At 32.1% G+C, this 23,327-nt stretch overlaps 2 protein-coding genes and 1 long non-coding RNA gene across 4 annotated transcripts; 2 read left to right on the plus strand and 1 right to left on the minus strand.

The window, feature by feature from the left end:
• Positions 1 to 6,916: 6,916 nt before the first annotated feature.
• Positions 6,917 to 11,556, minus strand: LOC133030595 (uncharacterized). Its single transcript, XM_061103388.1, has 9 exons — positions 11,414 to 11,556; positions 10,430 to 10,480; positions 10,222 to 10,295; positions 10,022 to 10,132; positions 9,714 to 9,782; positions 7,813 to 7,982; positions 7,668 to 7,734; positions 7,483 to 7,625; positions 6,917 to 7,003 (listed from the first exon to the last, which is right to left on the minus strand). The coding sequence occupies exons 1-9, from the start codon at positions 11,554 to 11,556 to the stop codon at positions 6,917 to 6,919; spliced, it is 915 nt and encodes a 304-aa protein (XP_060959371.1).
• A 1,356-nt stretch (positions 11,557 to 12,912) lies between these two features.
• On the plus strand, positions 12,913 to 15,814 carry LOC115701070 (14-3-3-like protein B). Of its 2 annotated transcripts, none has more exons than XM_030628763.2 (6): positions 12,913 to 13,190; positions 14,000 to 14,306; positions 14,424 to 14,511; positions 14,804 to 14,913; positions 15,000 to 15,148; positions 15,525 to 15,814. In XM_030628763.2, exons 1-6 carry the CDS (start codon positions 13,118 to 13,120, stop codon positions 15,533 to 15,535), a joined length of 738 nt encoding a protein of 245 aa, XP_030484623.2. In that variant the 5' UTR covers positions 12,913 to 13,117; the 3' UTR covers positions 15,536 to 15,814. The 2 variants fall into 2 exon arrangements, with proteins under 2 accessions (XP_030484623.2, XP_030484622.2); XM_030628762.2 differs by having other exon boundaries at positions 12,914 to 13,190; positions 15,528 to 15,814.
• A 5,674-nt stretch (positions 15,815 to 21,488) lies between these two features.
• Positions 21,489 to 23,079, plus strand: LOC133030296 (uncharacterized). The gene is made up of 2 exons (XR_009684146.1): positions 21,489 to 21,767; positions 22,848 to 23,079. It is a non-coding gene; the product is annotated as an uncharacterized LOC133030296 (long non-coding RNA).
• Positions 23,080 to 23,327: the final 248 nt, after the last annotated feature.

Below are 23,327 nucleotides of genomic sequence, written 5' to 3' on the forward strand. Positions count from 1 at the left end.
ATAACTTATTACAAGCACAACTCTTTCCCACATGCCCATTTTTTCATGCTTTATAATATCAAAGATGAAGCATTAATACATATAGGAAGGCTTTTTTTTTTTTTTAAGAATAAAATTTGTTATAATTTAGTACATCATTTACAACAAAAAAGTTTATAGGGGGAGGAATACAATCCGATCAAAATCAAGTTTCATCCACCCCTAATTAAAGAAAATTTTACCAACTCATGAGCAGCTATATTAGTTGTACGTTTGACATGAGTAACATTCACATTAGGCAAAAGGATAGAAGACTAACGACAATTAAATCTTGGATAAAGCAGATGAAGGTTTGCATAAAGCATTGGAGACTCGAAGAGGATCCGTTTCCACTTGAGCAATTGGCAAATGGAGTTGAAGTGCCCAATTTAAGCTATGAAACATCGCCAAGGCCTCCATTTCGTGAGCTGCGCCTTTACGTTGCCGAAGGACTCACGAATAACAGCCCCCACGCCAAATACTTTTTTTTGTTGAATCGACTGCTGCATCAGCATTTAACTTGAGGTTTCCAAGCATTGGAGGTGACCACGGGACTGGTTTAGCAGCTGAAGAGAGTGGCTGGGTTGGAGCGTTGGTTTTAGAGTTGTATTTTGCTTGTGCTGATCGAAAATTATGCAAGTAGTTTTCTGCAAATATGGCCAAGTCCTTGGCAGGTTTAGCTTTCTATCCACGTATCACTCGGTTTCTCCCCGTCCAGATCGACCAAAGGGTGCAAGAGATTTGTTCTATTTTAACACGTGTGTACATTGTAGACAAATGAACTAGATAGCTTGCGCATCGTGAACAAATTGGACCAGTCAAGAACTCGATTCGAGTGTCGCCAAACTGTTCTTGCATATTTGCAACCGAAAAGAGCATGGCCAATAGATTCCCATGCTTGGTTGCAGATAGGGTTGAGCAAAAAATCTAAGAAACTGACCAAACCGAGTACACAGACCGTTCGAACACTAAAAAAACCAATACCAAAAAAACTGCAAAATCGAAAAAACCGGCCGTCTCCGATTAAAACTGCCTTTGCACGGTCGGTTTTAGTGTCAATAGCAAATCGACCAATTAAATTGAGAACCGAATGAATATATATATTATACACTATACATATGTAACATAATTATTTTTGTACATATTTAATATACAATTTTATTAAACTAGTTTTACTTCTTATTGTTTTCATTTAAAGTCTCAATTCTCCATTGCTTTATGTTATTATAATTTGATGTATTTATATATTATAAACACACATTCATAAAGTAATACAATTTTTTTAATATAATTCATTACCATACTAGTAGTACAAATAATTTGAGCAAATTCAAAAAAATTTATTTTACATTATTTATTTGACTAAGAAAGTTTTATTCTTAAATTATATGATACTTGATACAATACTCTAATTTTTTTAGTTTTTAAATAATTATAGCAAATTTAAAGGCTTATTTAAAAAAAAAAAAAAAAAAGATGAAGCTCGGTTTGGTCAATTTAAGCTGACCAAATCGTGGATTAAAATGGTCGGTTTTTATTACATTTATATAATAGTCGGTCAGTTTTCAAATTATAACCATGAAAATCGAAAACTAAATTCTTGATGTTTTGTGTGTAAAAACCCGACCAAACCGACTGTTGCTCAGCCCTAGTTGCAAATAGAACAAGTAGCATCTGTAATGATTTTTCTTCTGACCAAAATAGTAGCAACAGGGAGCGCATCATTGTAAGTACGCCAGGCAAAATTTTTGATTTTTTGTGGTAACTGGAGTGACCAAAAGAACTTCCACACTGATCTGCCAAAGATGAGCTTGAGCTGTTGTCAATATCTTCAAGAGACGCTGCATAATGATAACTCATTTGAACCGAGTAGACACCAGATGAGTGGTGATGTCGGATAACTATATCATTGTACCTAAAGAAAACTAGAGGTATTGTCAAAATACGATCAACATCTAGCGAAGAGAACTATTGGTTGAGGAGCGCCACATCCCATTGTCTATCATCAGTTATAAGGTTTGAAACAACTCCATCCAAAGAACCTGAATAGAAGACTGGTTGAAAAGTGGAGTGTCTTGAAATCCAAGGTCAACACCACATTTAACTCGGCAACCTTCGCCAATTTTCCATCGCAAACCTAATGAGAGCAATTCTTTACCCCATGTATCCCTTGCCATGTTAAGAAAGGGGAGTGTCCAAGATTAGTCTCAAGGAAAGAGCTATGGGGAAAGTATCGATATTTCAGCAGCTTGGCAAGAAGAGAGTCAATTTGAGTAATAAGTCTCCAAGATTGTTTTGCGAGCAACGCCAGATTAAAATGTACAAACGAGTGAAACCCCATACCTTTTCTATCATTTCTTTTGCACAGTAGGTTCCATGAACGCCAATATATTTTAGAGTCCTTTTCATTTAGACCCCACCAGAAGTTAACTATCATGGATTCAAGTTGATTAGAGAAGTAACTTGGCAAGCGGACTCATAGCGTAGGTAGCAATTGATTGGACAACAACTTTGAGAAGAACTTCGTGTCCACCGGCTGAGAAGATTTTTTCACTCCAACTGTACATAAGTCTCCATATTTTCTCCTTAATGTCACTGAAAAGTTTCTTTTTATCTCTCCCAGAGTATGAAGGTAGACCAAGGTACTTCTCATGGCACTCACAAATGGGCACTGTTAACTGTCTGTGGAAGAAAACTTGGGGCGCAGCTAGCGTTGTGTTTTGTGAAAATGACATAACAGACTTGTCAAAGTTGAGGACTAGACTCGATGCCCAGTGACAAATATCCAAGACTCTCTTTATTGCTAGACAAGAATTCTCATTCGCTTGACAGAAAAGGAGACTGTCATCAACAAAAAGTAAATGAGAAATTGGTGGAGCATGTCTAGTGAGTTTGAACCCGCTAAGTTGACCAATGTTTTGTTCATGCTACAACAGCCTTGATAATCTTTCAGAGTAAAGAAGAAATAAGTTAGGTGATAACGGGCAACTTTGTCGAAGAGCTAGACCTCTTGTACTGGAGTAAGCGAACCTGCGACTTCCCCCATTCAAGAGAAAAGTAAAACTATCTGTAGTCAAACAGCCCATAATAAAAAATATCTACTTATGTTTAAACCTCATTTTTTGCATAACTTTTTCTATGAAATGCCATTTCGACTTGCTGTTTTGTTTTTGATTGGTCCTACATGTCATCCCTTTTTTTTTTTTTAATTAAGATTGGTCTTACATGTCATCTGCTTATTTGTATTTTAATTTAGGTGTGTCTGCTGATCGGATGATTTCTATCGCTTTTGACATTCTAATTCGTCTTTCTTTTTTTTTAAAAAAAAAAAATACTTTGGATAACGAAGAAGTGGTGGTAGGCGAGGTCTTTGCCAACAAACTGCAGAAGGTCTTTGATCTTGACGCTAAATTTATTGTGTTACACAAGTCTGTGAAAGTTTTGTATATATTTTTTTATTATAGACTATGATCTTGTGGAAGTTACATTCACAAATAAAGACACTTTTGCAAGCGAATGAAACGATGCTAGGTGTGTGAAAGTACTTATTAGTGAAAGAGAAATTTGTATATATTTGTATGAACTCATATATAGAAGTGTATAGTGCTCCATTAACAACCGCAAATAAAATTGGACTAATTCACGAAGATATATCTATTTCTCATTAGATGAGAGAAAGAAAATTAATGTAATATATAATACATTAGTGTCTAAATTAATCTTCCCATTAGGGTAAAAAAAACAAGGAGAGATGCACTTAACTTTGATTAGCTAGTGCTTTTCATGATTAAAATATTAATAAATCAATAAAAGTGTATTGATATATAAAAAAAATTCTAGAACTAACTAGTTACACAATATCTTAAGAGGAAAGTAATATTTAAAAAAGTTTCCCTTATAAAATTTACTAGAATAAAACTATATATCATATCCTGAAGCTAAGATATACAATTCAAATAGCTTAGTTAATTAATAATAAATACACATACTTAAAAAAAAAGTGATAAAAGAGTGAAACAAGATTTCTGTTATTCCCGTATTTCGAGCAATCGGGTCACCACTTGACACATATATTAAATATTTAGCAATATAATTTAACTCGTATATCAAATGACCCGATATTTAACATGAATACCTCAGGAAGAGAAGGAGTTATACCTTCCAACAATACAATAGTAAGTAAGATGAAGGAAAGAGTAATGACTCGATAAATCAACAACAAATAATATGTCATTAGAAATTATATGACATGGATATATTAAGAACGAGAAGAGGAAAAGTCAAGCTAGTTGTGAGATCGAATGTCTTCTGCATTCATAAAGCACAAGAGATACAATGTAAGATTGTGCAAAAATTATCCAAAACCTCATTACAAGGTTAGAGGTAATTTGTCCTACGCCCCAAGCCATCTTTCATACTATGAGTCAAATCCATCCTTCATTGAAAGCTGCAAATAAAGTACAATCTGAGGAGTAACAAATGTTATCTGAAGTTCAGGCTCGAATAAAACGTCTGCTGAATAAGATCGATCATACTTAATCGTAATTTCCTTGTAATTCAAATAAAAAATAGTTAATTGTGTATCTTTCCGCTTATATTAAAGGAAAATAAAACGTGAGGATTGTTCACGATTCATGAATTATTGTAAAGATAAGATTAAGTAATTGCTATTTTAAGCCTATAAATATGGGAAAAAGATAATGAAAAAAGGGATGGCTATTTTTTCCCTTCAAAAGAAAAGACTACCAATCTTGTATACTGTTCCTAGAATTTCTTTAATATTCGCAGAAATAAGACAGACTAGTGTAGTATGTAGATTTAAACCACGTTAAAATTTAACTATCTTACATTTGTTACTTATATTAATTATTGAATTCAGAGTATTAATTGCTTAAGCCTCATTTAATGTTAACAAATTTCTGAGTTAACAGTTTGGTGCTTTCCTTGAGAGCTTTCGATAATTAAACTCTGAACAAAAAAACACATCTCCCATATTTAAATATTCATCATACCATGGAAAATACTACTCTAGCTGATCACGTTGAACAAACCGTTACTGTGCATCGCCATGGAAAGGAGCCTTAAGGGACTCACCCCACAAATGGTCAAAACACAGGAAGGGGTTTAAACATGTGGGATTTGGAGAGAAATGATAATGAAGAAGATATTCCAGAAAGAAGAAACTAGGGGACGCATGATCCCAGCAGGTACTTCGTGATTGTAGAATTGGAAAATCGTCAACTTTGGGAAAGGCTTCCTGTGTCAAATCGAAGAAATGCAGAGTTGGAAGCGAGGTTGCTACAGAAAAAGCATCCCAGAATGTTGCATCTCCAACATAGGCGTCCATGAGGAAGGCCTCTCGGATCAAGAATAAAAAGGACACAAAATGTTTCTGTCGAAGAGAACAATACAGATAACCCATCACGTCTCAGGAACCACAACTAGGGAGGACTAGGGAAGTTCATGTTGACAAGGAAAATCCACAAAATCCAAACAGTGCAAATGCAAGGCAAAGGCGACCCGATGCCTTAGAGCCTTCTCATATAAATACGAGACCTCCACCAGAGCAACCTACTATTAGACCCTTGAAACATTCTCGGCCACCACGAGACCCACAAAGAGCTGGAGGAAGTTATATGACACATCTGTTTGTGCGACGTCAACTAGTGCGAAAACTGCTTCTCAAAGGATCGAGTCAAACACTATGATGAGTGAGTTAAGGAGGAGTCGAGAACACAACCAACCATCAATGTCACAAACAAGGGGAATTTCTTGTCAAAGCTAGGGAAGGTAACACATGTCGTAATTCTCATAATGAACAAGTTAGTGTGAGTAATTTGCAAAGTTACCAATCAGAGAGTGTCTCACCAACAAGGTCCATTAGTAACTAGAATGCGAGATAAGAGCGACATTGTGGGTATTAGAATGATCCTGGCCTTAGAGATCAACTAATTAAATTGGAGACAACTTGATCTGCACTAACAGATGAACTGTAAAGTGTCAGATCTATGTGAACAGTTGAATAAAAATGTGTCAGAATAGTTAAACAGTTGACTAGCGAATGACCCAATCCAATTGAGGGTCATACAACTTGAAGAGTAATTTTAGAAATATCGAGATGGAGAACATGGGAAATTTCCTGGATACAATTCAGACAAAGAGTTTGAACCGTTCCATCCTGATATAACCAACTCGCACTTCCCGAAAGGATTCAAAAATTCTCATGTCGCTCCATACGATGCAACAACTGACCCAGTAGGACATTCGAGTAATTTCATGCTATTGTGTGAGCAAGTAATGTCGATTTGAACTATATTATTCCCGACTTTTGTCACAGTGACATCAAAAAGTTGGGTTGATAAGTTTCCTCGACATTTTATATCCTCATGGGAGCAATTGTCTCGAGATTTCAAAAACAATTTCAGGCATTAAGGAACGATAGGCCTAAAGCCTCCTCGTTAACTAATGTGAAGCAATAACCTGACAGTTTTAAGGCCTGCTCCTAGCACCTGGGGCGCAGGAGTAGTCCCAGTTCCAACTCCATCAACTGGCGTGCTCCTAGTTGATTGGCCAGTTTTTAGGATTCCTCTGTCAACACTTGTAGAACATGTTGTAACCATCTTGTTAGTAGCTTTTCTTAAGTTGTGACTCTCAATGAAAATACTAAAATATTGACTCAAAAATCTAGACTAGACTTCTAAGCCACACCCACTCGCTAAATTGGTGAGAATGAAATAGTTATTAAGTAATTATAAGAGAGATACAACAAATTTATACTAGTTCACTCCCTGTATCGCGACAGTAATGGAGCTATGTCTACTTCATATTTTTATTTTTCACGAGATGGTATTACAGAAATAGACTAAGTGTCAGGAGCTCCAATTTCTAGATAGAGAAACTAAAGAGAGAAGCTCTGACCTTGTGAGTAGTTTTCTGAAAGTAAAAATTGAGCTAAGGGAGCTCTCCTTTTATAGGTGCATGAGGCCTGCAAAAATAGGAAAAAAATACAAATTAGATGTTTTTGACCGTAGATGATTATTTAACGGTGAAAATTAACTCTTGATGGTGATGGCCATTTGAGTGACTCCGTCATTGACATCAAAAAAAAATCTTGATGTTAAAAAAATATAAAAAAAGGATAAAAAAGTTGTAATTTTTTTGAAAGATTAAAAAAACTTAAAAATAACTCTAAATAAACTAAAAATAACAAAAACAAATAGTAAGAAAAAAAACATAGAACATGGTTTAATATAATCACCATAATCAAAATATAACCATTCTAAAAACATAAGAAGTACATAAAAAGAGTCTGTATATTAGTAGCAAATTAATAAAGAAAAAGACTTCAAAATATAAAACAACATAACAACAACATAAAAAATTAATCCATAAACTAAATGGAATTACAACAAAATAAAACATACAAAGTAATTAAGAACCTAGTTACATTGTTTAATTATCTACCTTTTTCTCACTATCATCGCATTCATCATCACTGCCCTTATCATCTTTTCCTTTGGACTCGGAATCTTCATTATCATCCTCATCTTTTTGCTCTCCGTCACTACCCTCCTCTTCATCACCACTACCTTCATCCAAATCTTCATCTTCAGCATCTTCCTCTTCATTATCATCTGCTTCTTAATTGCCCTCTGAATCAATATCTTCTTCATTATCACTACCACCGTCATTATTGGAAGAGTCACTGGCTTTGTCCTGTAAAAAAATTGTAAACAAAAGCATATATAAGCAACTAAATAAAATTTGAAAAACAACCATAAAAAACTATCATACCTTAGCAATGGAATCAGCAAACACAGATGAAAATTGTGTCTGCATTGTAGCCATTTGGGCAGCAAAAGAAACAAACTGTGCACAAACAAACTCTTTCAACTCAACCAAATCAGATGAAATCTTCTGCTGGGAAGTATGCAGCAAATCAATCTTAAGCTTCAAACCATCCACTTTTTCAGAAAAACCATTAAGTTTGACATATATGTCACTCTCAACCACAAAAGGTTATTCCTGAACAAGCAAACTCTTGTAAGAATTGTAATCAATGTCAAACTTAAAACTGCTCAATTTTAAGGATTTGAACTCAGTAGAAGTGGGTTTCATATTAGATAGCTATAATTGTTAGGCTATTTTTAGCCTATGTTTTGGGTCACAAATAGAGTCGTTTTTCGATGTTTTAGAACAGAATTACGCTTGTTTTCTATGTTTTCAGGTTCCCTATAGCTGTGGATGTCGGGGTTTCATAAGTATGATAAAAGACAAAGTCGAGCCAAGAAAAATTAGAAAATCATGATTTGGTTTACTTTTAGCCGCAACAGATTTATTAACTGTCGCGGCCAAGATTTGGCAGAAAGGAGCTTTCGAGACTGGCCCAGTAGTCGCGGCGAGATACTCCACCGTCGCGGCCAAAGCAACACTCGCCGCGGCGAGGTAATCCATGGCCGCGGCAAGGTTCCGTACAGCTGGAGGCCAATTTCGTCTTTTGAAATTTGGGACGAAAAATATAAAGGAAACTGGGAGAAAGAGAAGGGGGAAGCAAATTTTAGACCTAAAAAAAAAGCATTCAAGAACGGGAGAAGGAGCAGAGTGGCGGCCCGGATTCATTCCACCAACAGTTTCTTTCTTCTTCTCCTTTTATTTCTTTTATGTTAAATTCTGCTTTAGTATTGATATGGATTTGAACATGAACTAAATTCCTAATTTAGGGATATGATGATTGTTAGATGACTTTTCTCTAATTCAATTAATATTATTATTATTTTTCCTCCCTGATTGTGTGATTTGTTCTTATTTGCTTTAATTACATATTTTAGATTGGTCATCTTAAATGTGACTTATGATCCTAATATGAAATCTAAGAAGTGAATATCAGGAATGCTCTATTAGAACAAACATAAGTTGATGTAAGACGAGAGTATTTACATAGCTCATGTGATTTGTAGATTCTGTTCTTAATGCAAGTTGTATGTTATTCTATTGCAGAGATGCGAGTAGATGATATGTGATTTAGGATCTTAATGATCTGAGAAGAGTTAGGGTTAAATTGATAATCTATCATCACCAGTAGGGAGAGAATTATAATTAACATTAGCAATTGAGAAACTGAACTAACATGTCCTAATTACTTATCCATAAATAATCACTCTTAGTTATTATTTTCTTGTTAGATTTTATTTTTATCACAATCATAAAATTGTCGACTTGCCAAATAGAATCATAGATTTAATCTAGTGGTATTCAGTCCAATTCCATGTAGTTCGACCTCACCTGTGTGAGTTACTACTTGATTACGTATATTGCGTACTGTTTATAATTTTCGTAACAGCAATTGAAAAAACATAAAAGGAAAAACATCAATAAGATTTTCACTTAAAATATTAAACAACAACAAAACAATTAAGAATAAAAGAAAAAAACATAAACTGAAGTACCTTGTCTTTGGAGACATAAAAAATCAGTCTTTAAAATTTTGAAAGTGGGCTGGCTACTACAAGTCCACTGAATAATCCTTATAATACCAAAAATTTCTTTTTGGCAGTACTTACCATTCATGTATTTACAACACTCATAAAACCAAACTTGAAATACATGAGGACAACCGATCAAAGTATATAATACACTCGGCCTCTTTCCTAAACTCTTCGTCTTTCTAACACTTTCAACACAACTGTAAAGCTTACCCTTCAACGACGAAATAGTCAATTCAAAAGAACTCTGTCCCCAAGCAAATTCATCATACCTACCAGTGTCTACAACATTATGCTTAGTACCACTAAGCAAAAATCATTCAATAAAATAAAGAACTGCCAACTTAATAACATCCTCATTAGAATTACCCTACCTCTTTGTAGTAAAACATTCCCTAATAGATTCTTTAGTTATAGAGGTGGAGGTCAGCCAATATTTCAAACAAAAACTGTTAACATCTTGCTTAAAATCCAACACACTAAAGTCACATTCACATTCTAAATCGGCTATCAATGCAAACTCTTCAATGCTAAATCTAAGCCTATAACACCACGAATCATAACCCGCAATTCAACATCTTTAGGCTGTTGAACCTCCCTCAACAACAATCCATGAAAAACTTGATGTTGCACTTTAAAATCAAGAAGCTTAATGAAATGCCCAAACACGTTTTTGAAAATATTTCAAGCTGCTTAGAAGAAACACATGACTTAATATTACATAAGCTTGTAGGAAGCAGTGGAGACAACTTTTGCAAGAAACTGATTTTTTTGGTCATATATATAATCTCATTCCTGTAACAGTTAAAACAAAAACATCATAAACATAATAAACAAACTATAAAGTAACTATACAATAAAAAATAAAAAACTACACCAGTAACAAAAAAAAAAAGGTACTAGCAAAAAAATAGAAACAAAATACACACCTCAAGAGAATTTTTTTTGGAATATCAAAATCTTCAAACTTGTCTGAACTCCTAAAAGGAACATTTAAAAATGTATAACATAAAAACTCAAAAATAAATTAAACCAACTAAATATTTAATTTTAAAAAAATATTTATCTGAGCATCAGAAAAAAAAAAAACCAAAAAATAACTACAAAAAATATGTTATAACAATACAATTAAAAACAACCAAAACAAAAATAGCATAAAAATTTGAACAAAAAAAAAACATAAAAACAACTATTTAAAAATATGAAAACACTTGAAAAAATGTTAACTATAAAATAAACTTAAATAACACTAAAACAACTGGAAAAATACATAAAAATAACTGATTAAAATAAAAACCAATAAAACACTAAAACAGAAATCTAAAAACGATTTACAAAAAAAAAAAAAAATCATAAGAACCACAAAACCTTCCTACTCCCAAAAATGAAAACAATAACAACAAAAGCTCTGAAAAAATATATTTGAAATTAAGAAACAACTAATCAAAAAAAATTAAAATAAAAAACAGTAATAATTAATTATTTGGTTCAATAAGGCAAAAACAAGCAAATAACAAAAACAGAACAAAAAAAAAAACTTAAAAACAAAATAAAAATAATTTAAAGTGAAATACCTAAACAAATACACACAAAAATTTGAAAATACTTAACACCATGAATACAAACAGAAAAAACATAAAAAAAAAATAGAGGATCAAAAATTACAACTTTAAAAAAGCAAAAAATTGGAAAGAATTAATATACAAACATTGGATTTCACTTTAGGCTTCAAATCCAAATCAGGAACTTCATCCTCGAAATCAAAATCGGACACAACCTAAAACGGAGAAATATATTTAAAACACAAAACAGAAAATTAAAAAAAAAAAAAAAAAAAAAAAAAAAAAAGAAACAACAACAAAAAAACTATTAATTTTTTTTTTTTTAAAAAAAAACAACAATAGAAAACTTACATCCTTAACCGACTCAAAGATTTGATTCTCTTTGCCTTACGAGCTTCAACCTTAGATGGAAGATGTCTTTTCTTAGAACCAGAAGCCTCTACAACATCAGCCACATTATACATTCTCTTCTTGGCAATGCCTTTCAAATCCATTTTAGGATCACCTTTAGAGGACTTCGAACGAGGATTCTTTGAAATTTTTTTAGCAAGGGAAGCGGACATGGAACCCAACCTAGTGGTAGCCATTTATACACAACGAAAAAAAATGAGAAGGGAATGAGGTTATGGAAGAGAAGAGATCGTGACTGAAATGGGAGGTTGGAAAAATAGTGGGTTAGGGCAGAAGTTAGGGACGGTTTACAATGGCCAAATCGTGGGTTATGCATAAAAAAACAAAAATCAACAGGAAAGAGAAAAAAAAAAAAAAACTAAAAGAAGAACAAGAGAACAATAACATAGGAGAAAAGGATGATATTAGCATACATAGGTAAAATTATAAACAACACACTTTTTGAAATTTAAAATTGAAAAACATATTTTTTAAAAAAAAAAGTTTAAAAAACCGTGTAGTAACAAAAATGTAAAAAAAAATGTCAAATTTGACATCTAGTGTAAAAATCCCTTAATAATTTGATGGGATGCAAATAAATCTCTTATTTTTTAAATAAGAAATTTTATTTACACCCTAAAAATTTCTTAAGACACCTCATTTTAATAATTTTTTATTTTATATAAAATTTATATATTTAATTGTACTAAATTTTTTAACTTTTTTTTTTCCAATTCATATTCTTAAAAAATATACTTATCAAACAAAATTAAATTATATTTTAAATATTATAGCAAAAAAATTAAAATAAAAAATTATATGAAATTTTCTAAGAAAAAAAAATATATATACATGAATTAGAAAAAATTATGAAAATAAAATCAAAATAAGTATTGAAATTAACATAAAATAATGTGAAGAATTTTTTTTAAAAAAAAAATATTAAGAATGATTTTATTTAAAAATTATTTAAGTTTATATATTTTTTTAAATAATGGAGTGTATATATAATTTTATGCAGTACAAATAAAACTTGGGAAATTTTATTTACACTCCAAAAATTTCTAAAGACACCATATTTATTTAATTTTATTTTATATAAATTTTATATCTTAATAGTATTAAGTTTTTTTAACTTTTTTCTTCCAATTCATATTCTTTAAAAAATATTCTTATCAAACAAAAATAAGTTATATTTTAAATATTATGACAAAAAAAATTAAAATAAAAATTATATGAAATTTTTTTAGAAGAAAATATATACATGAGTTGTAAAAATTATGAAAATAAAATTAAAATAAGTATTGAAATTAAAATAAAATAATGTGAGGATTTTTTTTTAAAAAAAAAAAATTATTAAGAGTAATTTTTAAAAATTATTTAATTTTATATATTTTTTGTTTTTAATGATGAGGTGAATTTATAATTGTAGGGGTGTAAAATGCAAATAGAACTACCCATAAAACTTGCCTTTTAAATTAATGAAATTACATTTTGCTCCTTTTCATCTGCGAACTGTTTAGAGGCCAGAAAGCTTAGGAGAAAGAAAAGACACTGCATACCCACAAACACAAACACTACCAAATTCTCTCTCCGTGGGTGTTTTTTTTTTTTTTGGGCAATCAAAATTTTCGAAACCCTAAATCACTCTCGCTGAGATCAGCCATGGCTTCCTCTAAAGAACGGGATAACTTTGTCTACCTTGCTAAGCTCGCTGAGCAGGCCGAGCGCTACGATGGTTATTCTTTTATGCTTTCTATTTTTTTAAGGCACATGCATACAACCTTTTAGCATAGTCTCTTTTTCGAATTTCAAGCTTTTATGTGGTTTGCTTTTGCTGTTGATTTTGACAGTCAATCTCTGTTATGATTGATTGGAATCGTCTTATTTGTTTATTTATTTATTTGATATCTTGCTTTGAATCTGAAGTTATTTTAGTGAACTGTTGATTTTTGGTGAAGGAAAGGAAGCAACCAGAAACTTATATATGAATAGTGCATTGAATTGAAATAATTAATCTACTTTATATGTAGAGAAGTGTGACTCAGAATAGTTGTGTACACCTTACACTTAGCACAGTCATATGATTTGTTCTGGATTTTGCTTTTCCACTTGTATAAATAAAAATTTCATGTGTTGTGTTTATAGTTTATTTCATTATATATTTTTATTCTTTTTCCACTGATAAATATGATTTGATGATGCTTCTGCTTGAATCCTTGTATTGACTAATTTTACTGAAAGAAAACTAATCAATCTTCTTATAGTGTTCCTTTACATGGCTTTACTTATTTCTTATTCTAACAGATGCTTTTTTTGGTGCCAATTCATTTTAGGAATGTACTCGTATAGATGGTTACATGTATATTTATTTCCCATAAATTTGTCAATGTATAGACAGAAAGATTTAAATGGGTTATATTGATTGAAAATCTGTGTCAAGGGTCTTCGTACACCCTGATATTCTTTATATGAATGACTTCAACTCTAAAATCTGACTCTTACTTGTTCTTTCCTAGTTTTCTTTCTTACTCTTTAATTTGACAGAGATGGTGGAGGCAATGAAGAATGTTGCAAAACTTGATCTTGAATTGACTGTTGAAGAACGGAACCTGCTTTCCGTTGGTTACAAGAATGTTGTTGGTTCTAGGAGAGCCTCATGGAGGATCCTGTCATCAATAGAACAGAAGGAAGAAGCTAAAGGAAATGAGGTTCATGCTAAGCAAATTAAGGAGTACCGCCATAAGGTTGAATCAGAGCTCTCGACCATTTGTAGTGATATCATGACCGTCATTGATGAACATCTTATTCCATCAGCTACTGCTGGTGAATCAACTGTGTTCTACTATAAAATGTAAGGAGCTATTGTGAGTGAATACGATATATTTTGTACATAAACTTTTGTTTGAGGTTTGACATGATTATCTATGTTGTTGAGTTTTGGTTGCTTGTAAACTATTATTGGGTACAGGAAAGGAGACTACTATCGTTATCTTGCAGAGTTCAAGTTTGGTGATGAGAAAATAGAGGCTGCAGAGCAATCAAAGAAAGCATATGAGGTTGTTCTTTGTCTCACTTAAGTAATGTTTCATTAAAGTTCATTCTTTTCTGTTTGTGCCTTTACTAAATTTTTTCTTGTTTAAAAGTAAAAGAGTTAAACAAAAATGGCTCTTAAGCAAGTATTAACCTTCCTTTTTTCTTTTTAATAATAAGATAAAATAAAAAAAATGATCTTTTATGTGCAAACTGCCTCCTTTTTTTACTTTCGAATTATTTCTTAAATATTCTGCTAAATATCCTGCATAATGCTTTCTCTCGCTCTCAATTTTGTTTGGTATTATGTGTGTGCAGGCTGCTACAACTGCTGCTGAAGCTGAATTGGCTCCTACACATCCAATCCGGTTAGGATTGGCTTTGAACTTTTCTGTCTTCTTCTATGAGATCATGAATTCACCTGAAAGGTTTGTAGAATATATTGAAGTTGGTTGCGATTTGGTGTTTTGCTATTGATATAGTATCTTGATTGATGTGGAGGTAATTTCAACAGGGCTTGCCACCTTGCCAAACAAGCTTTTGATGAAGCTATTTCAGAGCTTGATACTCTGAACGAGGAATCCTACAAGGACAGTACACTAATCATGCAACTTCTTAGGGACAACCTTACTTTGTGGACTTCTGATATCCCAGAGGATGCAGGTAAATTTTTTTATTAACTGGTAATTAATATTTCTTTCTAGGAAATAAACAATTTTATTGTCAGTTGCCCTTGTCCTGAAATTTCCGAACTATTCTAAGTTATTTGAAGCAGGACCAAATATTAATATATTTCCAATAATAGGTTGACATAACTATTAGTCTATTAGGCATTAACATTTTATTTTGCATATATTCAGTAGCTTCCTTGCCATGCTAAAATAATGGATTAACTTCAATTCTGCTGTATAAAGTATTTACTTTAAATATGTTGAATGATTTGTAACTTTGACCTCTAGTGTATTTAATTTATGAGTACCCTCTTTTGTGCTTCATTTCTTACGAATTATTTCTTATTCAATTCCCCATTTTGCTCCAGAAGATTCCTAGAAGATCAATGGCACTGCCAAGGCTAGCGGGGAAGGATGCAGAAGTGTTGGATTTTATGGTCTAAATCTAAGTAGAAAGCGAGAGCAGTTTATGAAAAATATTTTTAGATTCACATAATCTGAATCATAATCCCCAAGAACACAATATATTTACATACATTAAATCTACACTATGAGATGAGATCATTATACCTGTTGATGCACTATCAGGATATCTTTGATTTTTTTTTTTTGTATTATCAAACGATTATCCAATCCACCCTAGTTGATTTGGCAAGAATTTACATTACAGATTTTTCAAATCAGTCTCAACACTCTAGATGAGTGTGGAGTCGTAGGATTAATTTCAGGATGACGATTTTTATCACGATGTGTACTCAACTTATGCTATACTGTGAGAATGAGAGAAATAGAGGAAGCTCTAACGCAAAGCACAGTGATAGAGTGTATAATTAGCTAGGGTTTTTTGGTAAATCTATAATTATATATATAGTTTTTATTTAATTCCAATAAAATAAATATGAATAAAAAATTTATTTAAATTTAAATAAATAATTGAACAACAATTTATATTATGTATTTAATTAAATAGTTATTTATTTAAAATTATTTATATAATAAAATAATTAAAACAAATCCTATAGGCACAAGCACACACTTGATCATGTAGTCATAAGCGTGTGACAATATAATATTAAAAATATTAGATTTTGGAGTAAAGTTTACATTTTTAATGTCACATGATAAAATTTGAAAGATATTGTCTTTTTTTTTTTTTTTTTTTATATTGTACACAATGTTAATCACATATGAGGTTTCAATCTTTCACACTCACGAACAGTTACACAACAGCAACATTAGAACAACGGGAAAACAACTATTAATTCTGACGAGATGAAGAAGAAACATTAAAATCACATCAAATGAACACCCAACAATTTCAAGACCAGAAATCAATGAATCAAACATGTTAAACACTTAAACTTACCCAAATTTTTTTTAATACGAAATTAAAAAATAATGCTCAAATATAGATCTCGAAATTCTTTTAACTTGTTGTTTGAGCACTTTAAATTCTTAAACATAACAATACTGTACTGGGGTTATCATGATTTTTCTAATGTTGTTTTTGAGATGTTTCACTGTTGTTCGTATAATTAACAAATGTTGATTTCAAATTGGACATGTTAAATCAACCATTGAATATTTGTTTCAGGTAATCAATATCAAAGAATCATGGAAATTAGACCCCAAAGAGAGAACATATACATGCAACAGATTACTACACAAGCTCTGTTCAGAATACTACACTACAAAAAATTGGCTAGCAACTTATGAATGAACAATGTACACAATGGGACACTAAAGTGAGTGGGATGTACCAAAAAATGTGAAAGACGTATTACCTCCCATTGAAATGGTGAAATTTGGAAGACCAAAAAAAAAAAAAGAGGATAGGAGCTGGCTAGAAAAAGAAACAACTTAACAAATGCAGCAAATGTGAGGAGCAGGGGTACAACAAGAGAACATGCAAGAGAAAACATCAACAATGAAAAGAACCAGAATAACTAAAAAATTGTAGTAGAACAACGGAGGAAAATTGAACATGTATTGGAGCATAAGATACTAAAGAAAAGAACTTACATACAAATTTTATTATTTTTCTATTACTATTAAAAATTAATGTTAATAATGTGTTTACATACTTTATATGACTTTTAGACTAATTAGATACGACATTGAATTCAAATATTAATGATTGGATTAATAGAGATTTGTTTTTTATTAAATAATACACACATTTTTTAAAATATAGCAGAACTAGAATATTTGAAAAACATAAAAAAGAAATGTAAGAGAACAACTTTAAAGCAATTATAAAATAATAAAAAACATAAAAAAGTAACAAAAATATATATATATACTCAATCCTAAATAATCAAACACATAAAAAAAAAATAAGACACTAAACATTGAACAATAGGAAAACACAAACATAGATATCTACAAATAAAATAAAGGAAATAAAAACCCTGAAAAAAACACAAAAACAACCAAATTACCTTATGAACTTTGGGCATCTCTAAATATTCATTCTCATGGTCATAGTCTGAGTCAGAATCTTTCACTAGAGGTCGAGGACGTTTGGATTTCCTCTTCTTCGTTGATTCACCAACTGATTTCCATTTAGTAGAAAAAAGTGAGCTAGGGCTAGGAGGGTTGTCTTTGAAATTTCTCTTTCCCATGGCTAATTGAGGTAATATTTTTTAAGATTTTTGTGGGTTTTTTTGTTAGCTGGGGAAGAAGAATTTGAACGGGTATCAGCCAAGGTGAAGGAAGAAGAAATGAATTTATACGACAAAAACAACAACAAATTGGGGGAAGGGGGGGAATGAAAAGGGTAAATAGAGTTTGAAAAAAAAAATTGAACAAAACTGGAGAATAACCAACTAAGACACCCTCCCTAACCAAAAATAAACACTACAAACATGTGTGAATTTTTAAACGCCAAACTATAAGAAAATAAAGAAGAAAAAATGAAGACGAAGATGAACAGGGGAGAGAGAATGAGAATTAGAATGAAAAATAAAGAAAGAAATCTAATATAACAATACATAAATAAAAGTAGAGTTTTTGGTGACTAAAACCTCTCAACTATCGTTTCACTTGCACTTAATCCTCCAAGCTCAAATTTTGACGGAAAAACCTTCCAAACTACTGAACTGTGTTAACAAATTTAAGATTTTATCTAGTTAATTGCTACCATAAACTACTTATGTGTACACTCTTGTACATGACACATCTAATATTATTATTTTAAAATTAAATAAAATTATATAAATAAAAAATAAAATATTAAAAAAGTAAAAAATATTATAAATTTTGAAGTAATTTTTAAATAATAATATTAGGTGTAGCAATATAAATGTGCCATGTGTACAAAAGTGTACACATAAGCAGTCCATGTTGGTAGGTAAATGTGAAAAATAGATGACACCTTAAATTTGCTAACAATTCAGTAACTTAAAGGGTTTTACCACTAAAATTTAAACTTGAAGGGTTAAATGCAAGTAGAATAATAGTTGAGAGGGTTTAACCACAAAAAAACTCATAAAAGTAAACGTGTAAAAGAGAGTTTTTTCAAATTTAATCATCATTTTTTAAAAAAAAAAAAAAAAAAAGCATAGAAGTGACATAATCAATCATATCATAACTTTTACACTCAATAAAATAATAAAAATGAATACAAATAATCCATGGGTAACATGTATCATTTAAAATGGAACAACATAATTTTTTAGTAAAAAGTGAGTACACAGTACAAAATATAGGCAACAAAAATGTAATAAATAGCGTTCAATTGTAAAAATAAAATAAAAATGTGAAACACATACTTGACGTAAATTTCCCATGTTATATTGTCCCAAAATTAATTTCTCAATTTTATTTTAAATAAGATTTACTATTTATTCTCAAATAAGTACTAATTGATTAAATTTACTCATTATCTTATTTTTTGATAAAATAATATCATCTCTCATAATATTATTTAATTCATAATTCATAATTAAGCAAATCTATTCAAAATAGTAATTTATTTAAAATTACTATTATTTTCTCAAGAATAATTTTTTTAAAAAATTAATTCTTCCCTTTGGAAGTAACTGTGTAATTACAAGGTAGGGTAATTACTAGGGTGGTAATTACACAGTGTAGTAATTATACTATATTTTGAAATGCAAGGTACGTTTGGATATGAGGTGGTAATTACATATGAATTCCTAATATCTTGTTTGACAAAATAGTTAGTAATTACATGGGAAAATAATATTTTTTAGTAGCTAATGTTTAATATGGAAAGTTTTTAGTAATTACACAGTGTAATTACATTCAATTCTCATGGGGGGCCATGAGAATTAGAGAGTGTAATTAGAACCCCTCAATTACTTCCAATTACACAGTTACAGTGTAATTACATGGTCAGACAAACATGACAAATTGTGTAATTACCTCCAATTACACACAAATCCAATTACATTGTGGCTTTCCAAACGTACCCAAATAATTATTTCTCATATTGACCATACCCTGTAAACATAGATTTCTAAGTTCCAATAAACTTGATATTACTATTCATCTCATCAATAAAATAATTTTATTTATTAATATTATTATTACTCCATTATAAATATAGAATTACACTTTTAGACAATATAAAATTATATTTCCAGGATTTTTTCTTATAGTCCATATTAATATAATTGAAATAAAAGCGTATATATATTAGAAGGAGACAAATAGTCAGACCTCACGGTCATTACAGATAAAATTACTCGGAATAGTAGAGACTTCTACCATACCAGATATATTGTTGGCAAACGCCCACTTGGCCACATTATGGGCCGCAAAATTACAGTTTCTAGAAATATAAGAAAAATTACAGCAAGTGAAAAAAGTAGAGAGATGCTTGCATTGTCTTGCGTAGTTCTCAAGCTGCCAAAAGGAATCGATACCCTTTAGGTTCTTGATTACTATCTTAGAATCACTCTCCACCATAACAAAAGGGTGATGCATTGTGGCCGCCGTCTCCAAAGCTAACAAACAAGCCGCTGCTTCCCCGATAAGAGAGTCAGTGAATTGAAGCTTGTTAGTCGCCACCCACAAAATTGATTCCGTATGATCTCTGGAAATTGCCACCACACACATGGATTTCAGCCCGACTCTGACATCGCAGTTGATCTTGACCCAATCTTCAGGCGGGGGGACCAACCCAGAGTATCAGTGTAATACCCGGAATTAAGAAAAAGGATTAGCAAAGCCCTAACTAGATAATTATGAGTAATTGATGGAATTATATTATTATATAGTTCAATATATGTGAAATTATATGAATTTTAATATGTTAAGACCCTGTTGGTGAGCCAGGGGCATTTTAGTAATTTTGACCCGAGAAGGGTAAAACGATGAAATTAATTTAATTACGTGCTTAATAGAACTATATTATTATATAGTATGCCTGTGTTGTCTTTTCAGGTGTGTTCTGACAAGTTGTCGCGGTATAGTCACAACCGGGTATTCGGGCCGAACGGGGTTCGGGCCCGAAATGCAATATGAATTGAATTATTTGGCATTTTATTTGATAATATGAAATCTGAAATTATTTGGAAATAAATGAGTGTGAAATGACAAGATTACCCTTGTGAGGGTGTATGTGTGTATTTAAGCCCTAGGGGCAAAATGGTCATTTGACCATATTTGATTTACATGGAATTAAATGGATTTTTGAGGAAAAGAAAATGGAATTTTCTGGTGTTATCCCCTTACTCACCCGACCCCTCTCTCTGTCTCTCATTCAAACCCTCTTTGCATCCAATCTTGATTTTTTTAAAGGAAAAGGTTGATCTTGGCTTGCTTTTGAATTGGGAATTTGAGGTAACTTTCTTTGATTTAAGCTTTGAATCCTTGCTGAATTTTATGGTTGTAAAAGCATGGAAAAGTGGTTTTGATCTTGTAAATGCATGTTTGTGTTCTTGAGTGATTTGAGCATGTTATTGTACAATCTTTGTTTGTATGATGTTTGGAATGTTAATTAAGTTTGAGTTGGGATTGTGGAAGTGATTTTTTAGCTTGAGTCAATGTGTTGTTAAGGTTGTTGCTGCTGGAATTGTTGAATTGAGTGAGTTGAAGCTCAAGTTCATGAGCTTGAAGATTGCTTAGTTAAAACATGATTTTGTGATATATATGCAATCTGGTTTTGGGGGTTTTATGTTGGAATTGATGCATGAAATATGTTATTTTGACCCCTTAATAATTGCTAGCAACCCTATTTGTTGATTTGAGAGTTTGGTTGTGAATTGGGGTGATTTGGATGAGTTTTGGGCATGAAAATCGTTGCTGGTTTTTGAGTTTTCTGGGTTTTGAACCCAGGTGTCGCGGCATGGTATTTAGCATGCCGCGGCGCGCCCATTTCTTTCTGGGCAGACCCTTTTTGCAAACTTTAAATGGCCATAACTTTGTGATCCGGACTCCGATTTGGGAGTTCTATATACCGTTGGAAAGCTCTTTCCGAGCTCTATTTGAATATCTGAATTTTAAATGCCATGTGAATATTTTATGAAAATGAAATCAGGGGTTAACCCTATTTGTGAAATCCCGAATTGTGTGACTAGGATTATCGGCACCTGATCAGGAGCACCCGGGAATTTGGAATCTCTATCATTGCAGGAGATCAGGTAAGACAGTGATTAGCACGTAGAGTATGCGCAGTGGCGCTTATATTGTGAATGATATGCATGAAAGTTTAGTAACCGGGATTAGGGTTATTACCCTAACATGAGCGGTTTAATAGCCTAGGGTTATTACCCTAGTGATATATGTTGTATAAATACTATGCCATGTTGGATAAATGTATATATTGAGATTATGCATTATGCGCTTAAGGCATAATTAAGCTAGACTCGGTAAGTTGGTACCTTGAGTTAATTTTAATGCGGTCTAGGGTTATTACCCTAGAATATTAAGAATCCAGTGAAAGCATGAGTTAGGGTTAACATTCTTAGTAAATGTTATCTGAGTATATAGAAGTGTATTATATGAGTGATTACTTGTTTATAAGTTAGGGTTATTACCCTAAGATTATATATGTTGTAGTAAATGTTGAATACACGCATGTATGTTATAAGTTATGTGAATGAGACATAACTAGGTTAGACCTGGTATGTATCACCAGGATAAACCATTGAAAGAACGTAATGTATGGATTACGTATATATATAAGAATAGGGTTATGCGAGCAAGGCATAACCAGGTTAGGCTCGGTAAGCAAAACCGAGGTAAACCCTACTAAGGCCTTATCGTATATAGACGTGTGAGAGCAACACGTAGGTCTACGCCACGTAGACATAAATAGGCATGTGAGCGTAACATGTAGGTCTACAGTAGATAGACCAATGGTGCAGTGGCACCATCAGTTATGTGTTATACATATTAAGATTAAGGGTTATGCGTTCAAGGCATAATCAAGTTGGACTCGGTAATCAGAACCGAGATGAAGTATTCTAGGGCCTTATTGTAACTAGACGTGTGAGAGCAACACGTAGGTCTACGCCACGTAGATATAAAGAGATGTGTGAGCGCAACACATAGGTCTACGCCACGTAGACATAAATAGGCATGTGAGTGTGACATGCAGGTCTGTGACACACAGACATATATAAATGGCATCATTGTTTAAACAGTATGATGAGCATATTATTATTGTTATGTTATATACTGTCTTGCTGGGCTTGGCTCACAGGTGCTCTACTGTGCAGGAAAGGGTAAGACATTAGCTGATCAACCATGAGTTTCAGGAGCAGGGCGAGGAATGTACATGTTCATGCCACTTCAGACCAAGCGGGTTATGGGTCTAACAGTGTTGACTTTTGTATTCTATTTTGCCGCTTAGGTCGGCTAGAAAGAAATGACTTGTAATAAGTTTGTAAATATTTTTGGGATCCCAACGGTTTTAAAGTTTAAAAGTATTACAAGTTTTATTTTCATTCCGATTAATTTAAAAGTTTAAATTCTGCGCTATTTTGATTAGTAATCCCGAATTAGGGGATTAGGATTCCATAAGCATTTTAGGTAGCGTGTCTAATTATTTAGGGCGTTACAATCAGCAACCTGTCGAGACTTGAGCAAACTGGATCCATAATCAGCGTAACAATAATTTATAGAATCAATGTAATGTTTCAAGCTACCCATATTGTTATTATGAACCTTGTCGTTTCGAGCCCTCCAAATCGTGTCAA

This window comes from Cannabis sativa, chromosome 8 (genome assembly GCF_029168945.1).
Source record: "Cannabis sativa cultivar Pink pepper isolate KNU-18-1 chromosome 8, ASM2916894v1, whole genome shotgun sequence".
NCBI lineage: Eukaryota > Viridiplantae > Streptophyta > Magnoliopsida > Rosales > Cannabaceae > Cannabis > Cannabis sativa.

Coding starts and splice junctions, on each gene's coding strand:
- LOC115701070 (XM_030628763.2), top strand. CDS start 13,118: ATGGCTTCCTCTAAAGAACGGGATAACTTTGTCTACCTTGCTAAGCTC. Junction 14,307..14,423: donor ACTGTGTTCTACTATAAAAT/GTAAGGAGCTAT, acceptor TATTGGGTACAG/GAAAGGAGACTACTATCGTT. Junction 14,914..14,999: donor ATCATGAATTCACCTGAAAG/GTTTGTAGAATA, acceptor TAATTTCAACAG/GGCTTGCCACCTTGCCAAAC.
- LOC133030595 (XM_061103388.1), bottom strand. CDS start 11,556: ATGGATTTGAAAGGCATTGCCAAGAAGAGAATGTATAATGTGGCTGAT. Junction 7,626..7,667: donor AGAAGATATTGATTCAGAGG/GCAATTAAGAAG, acceptor AAGATGCTGAAG/ATGAAGATTTGGATGAAGGT. Junction 7,004..7,482: donor GCGATGATAGTGAGAAAAAG/GTAGATAATTAA, acceptor CTATTTTTGCAG/GCCTCATGCACCTATAAAAG.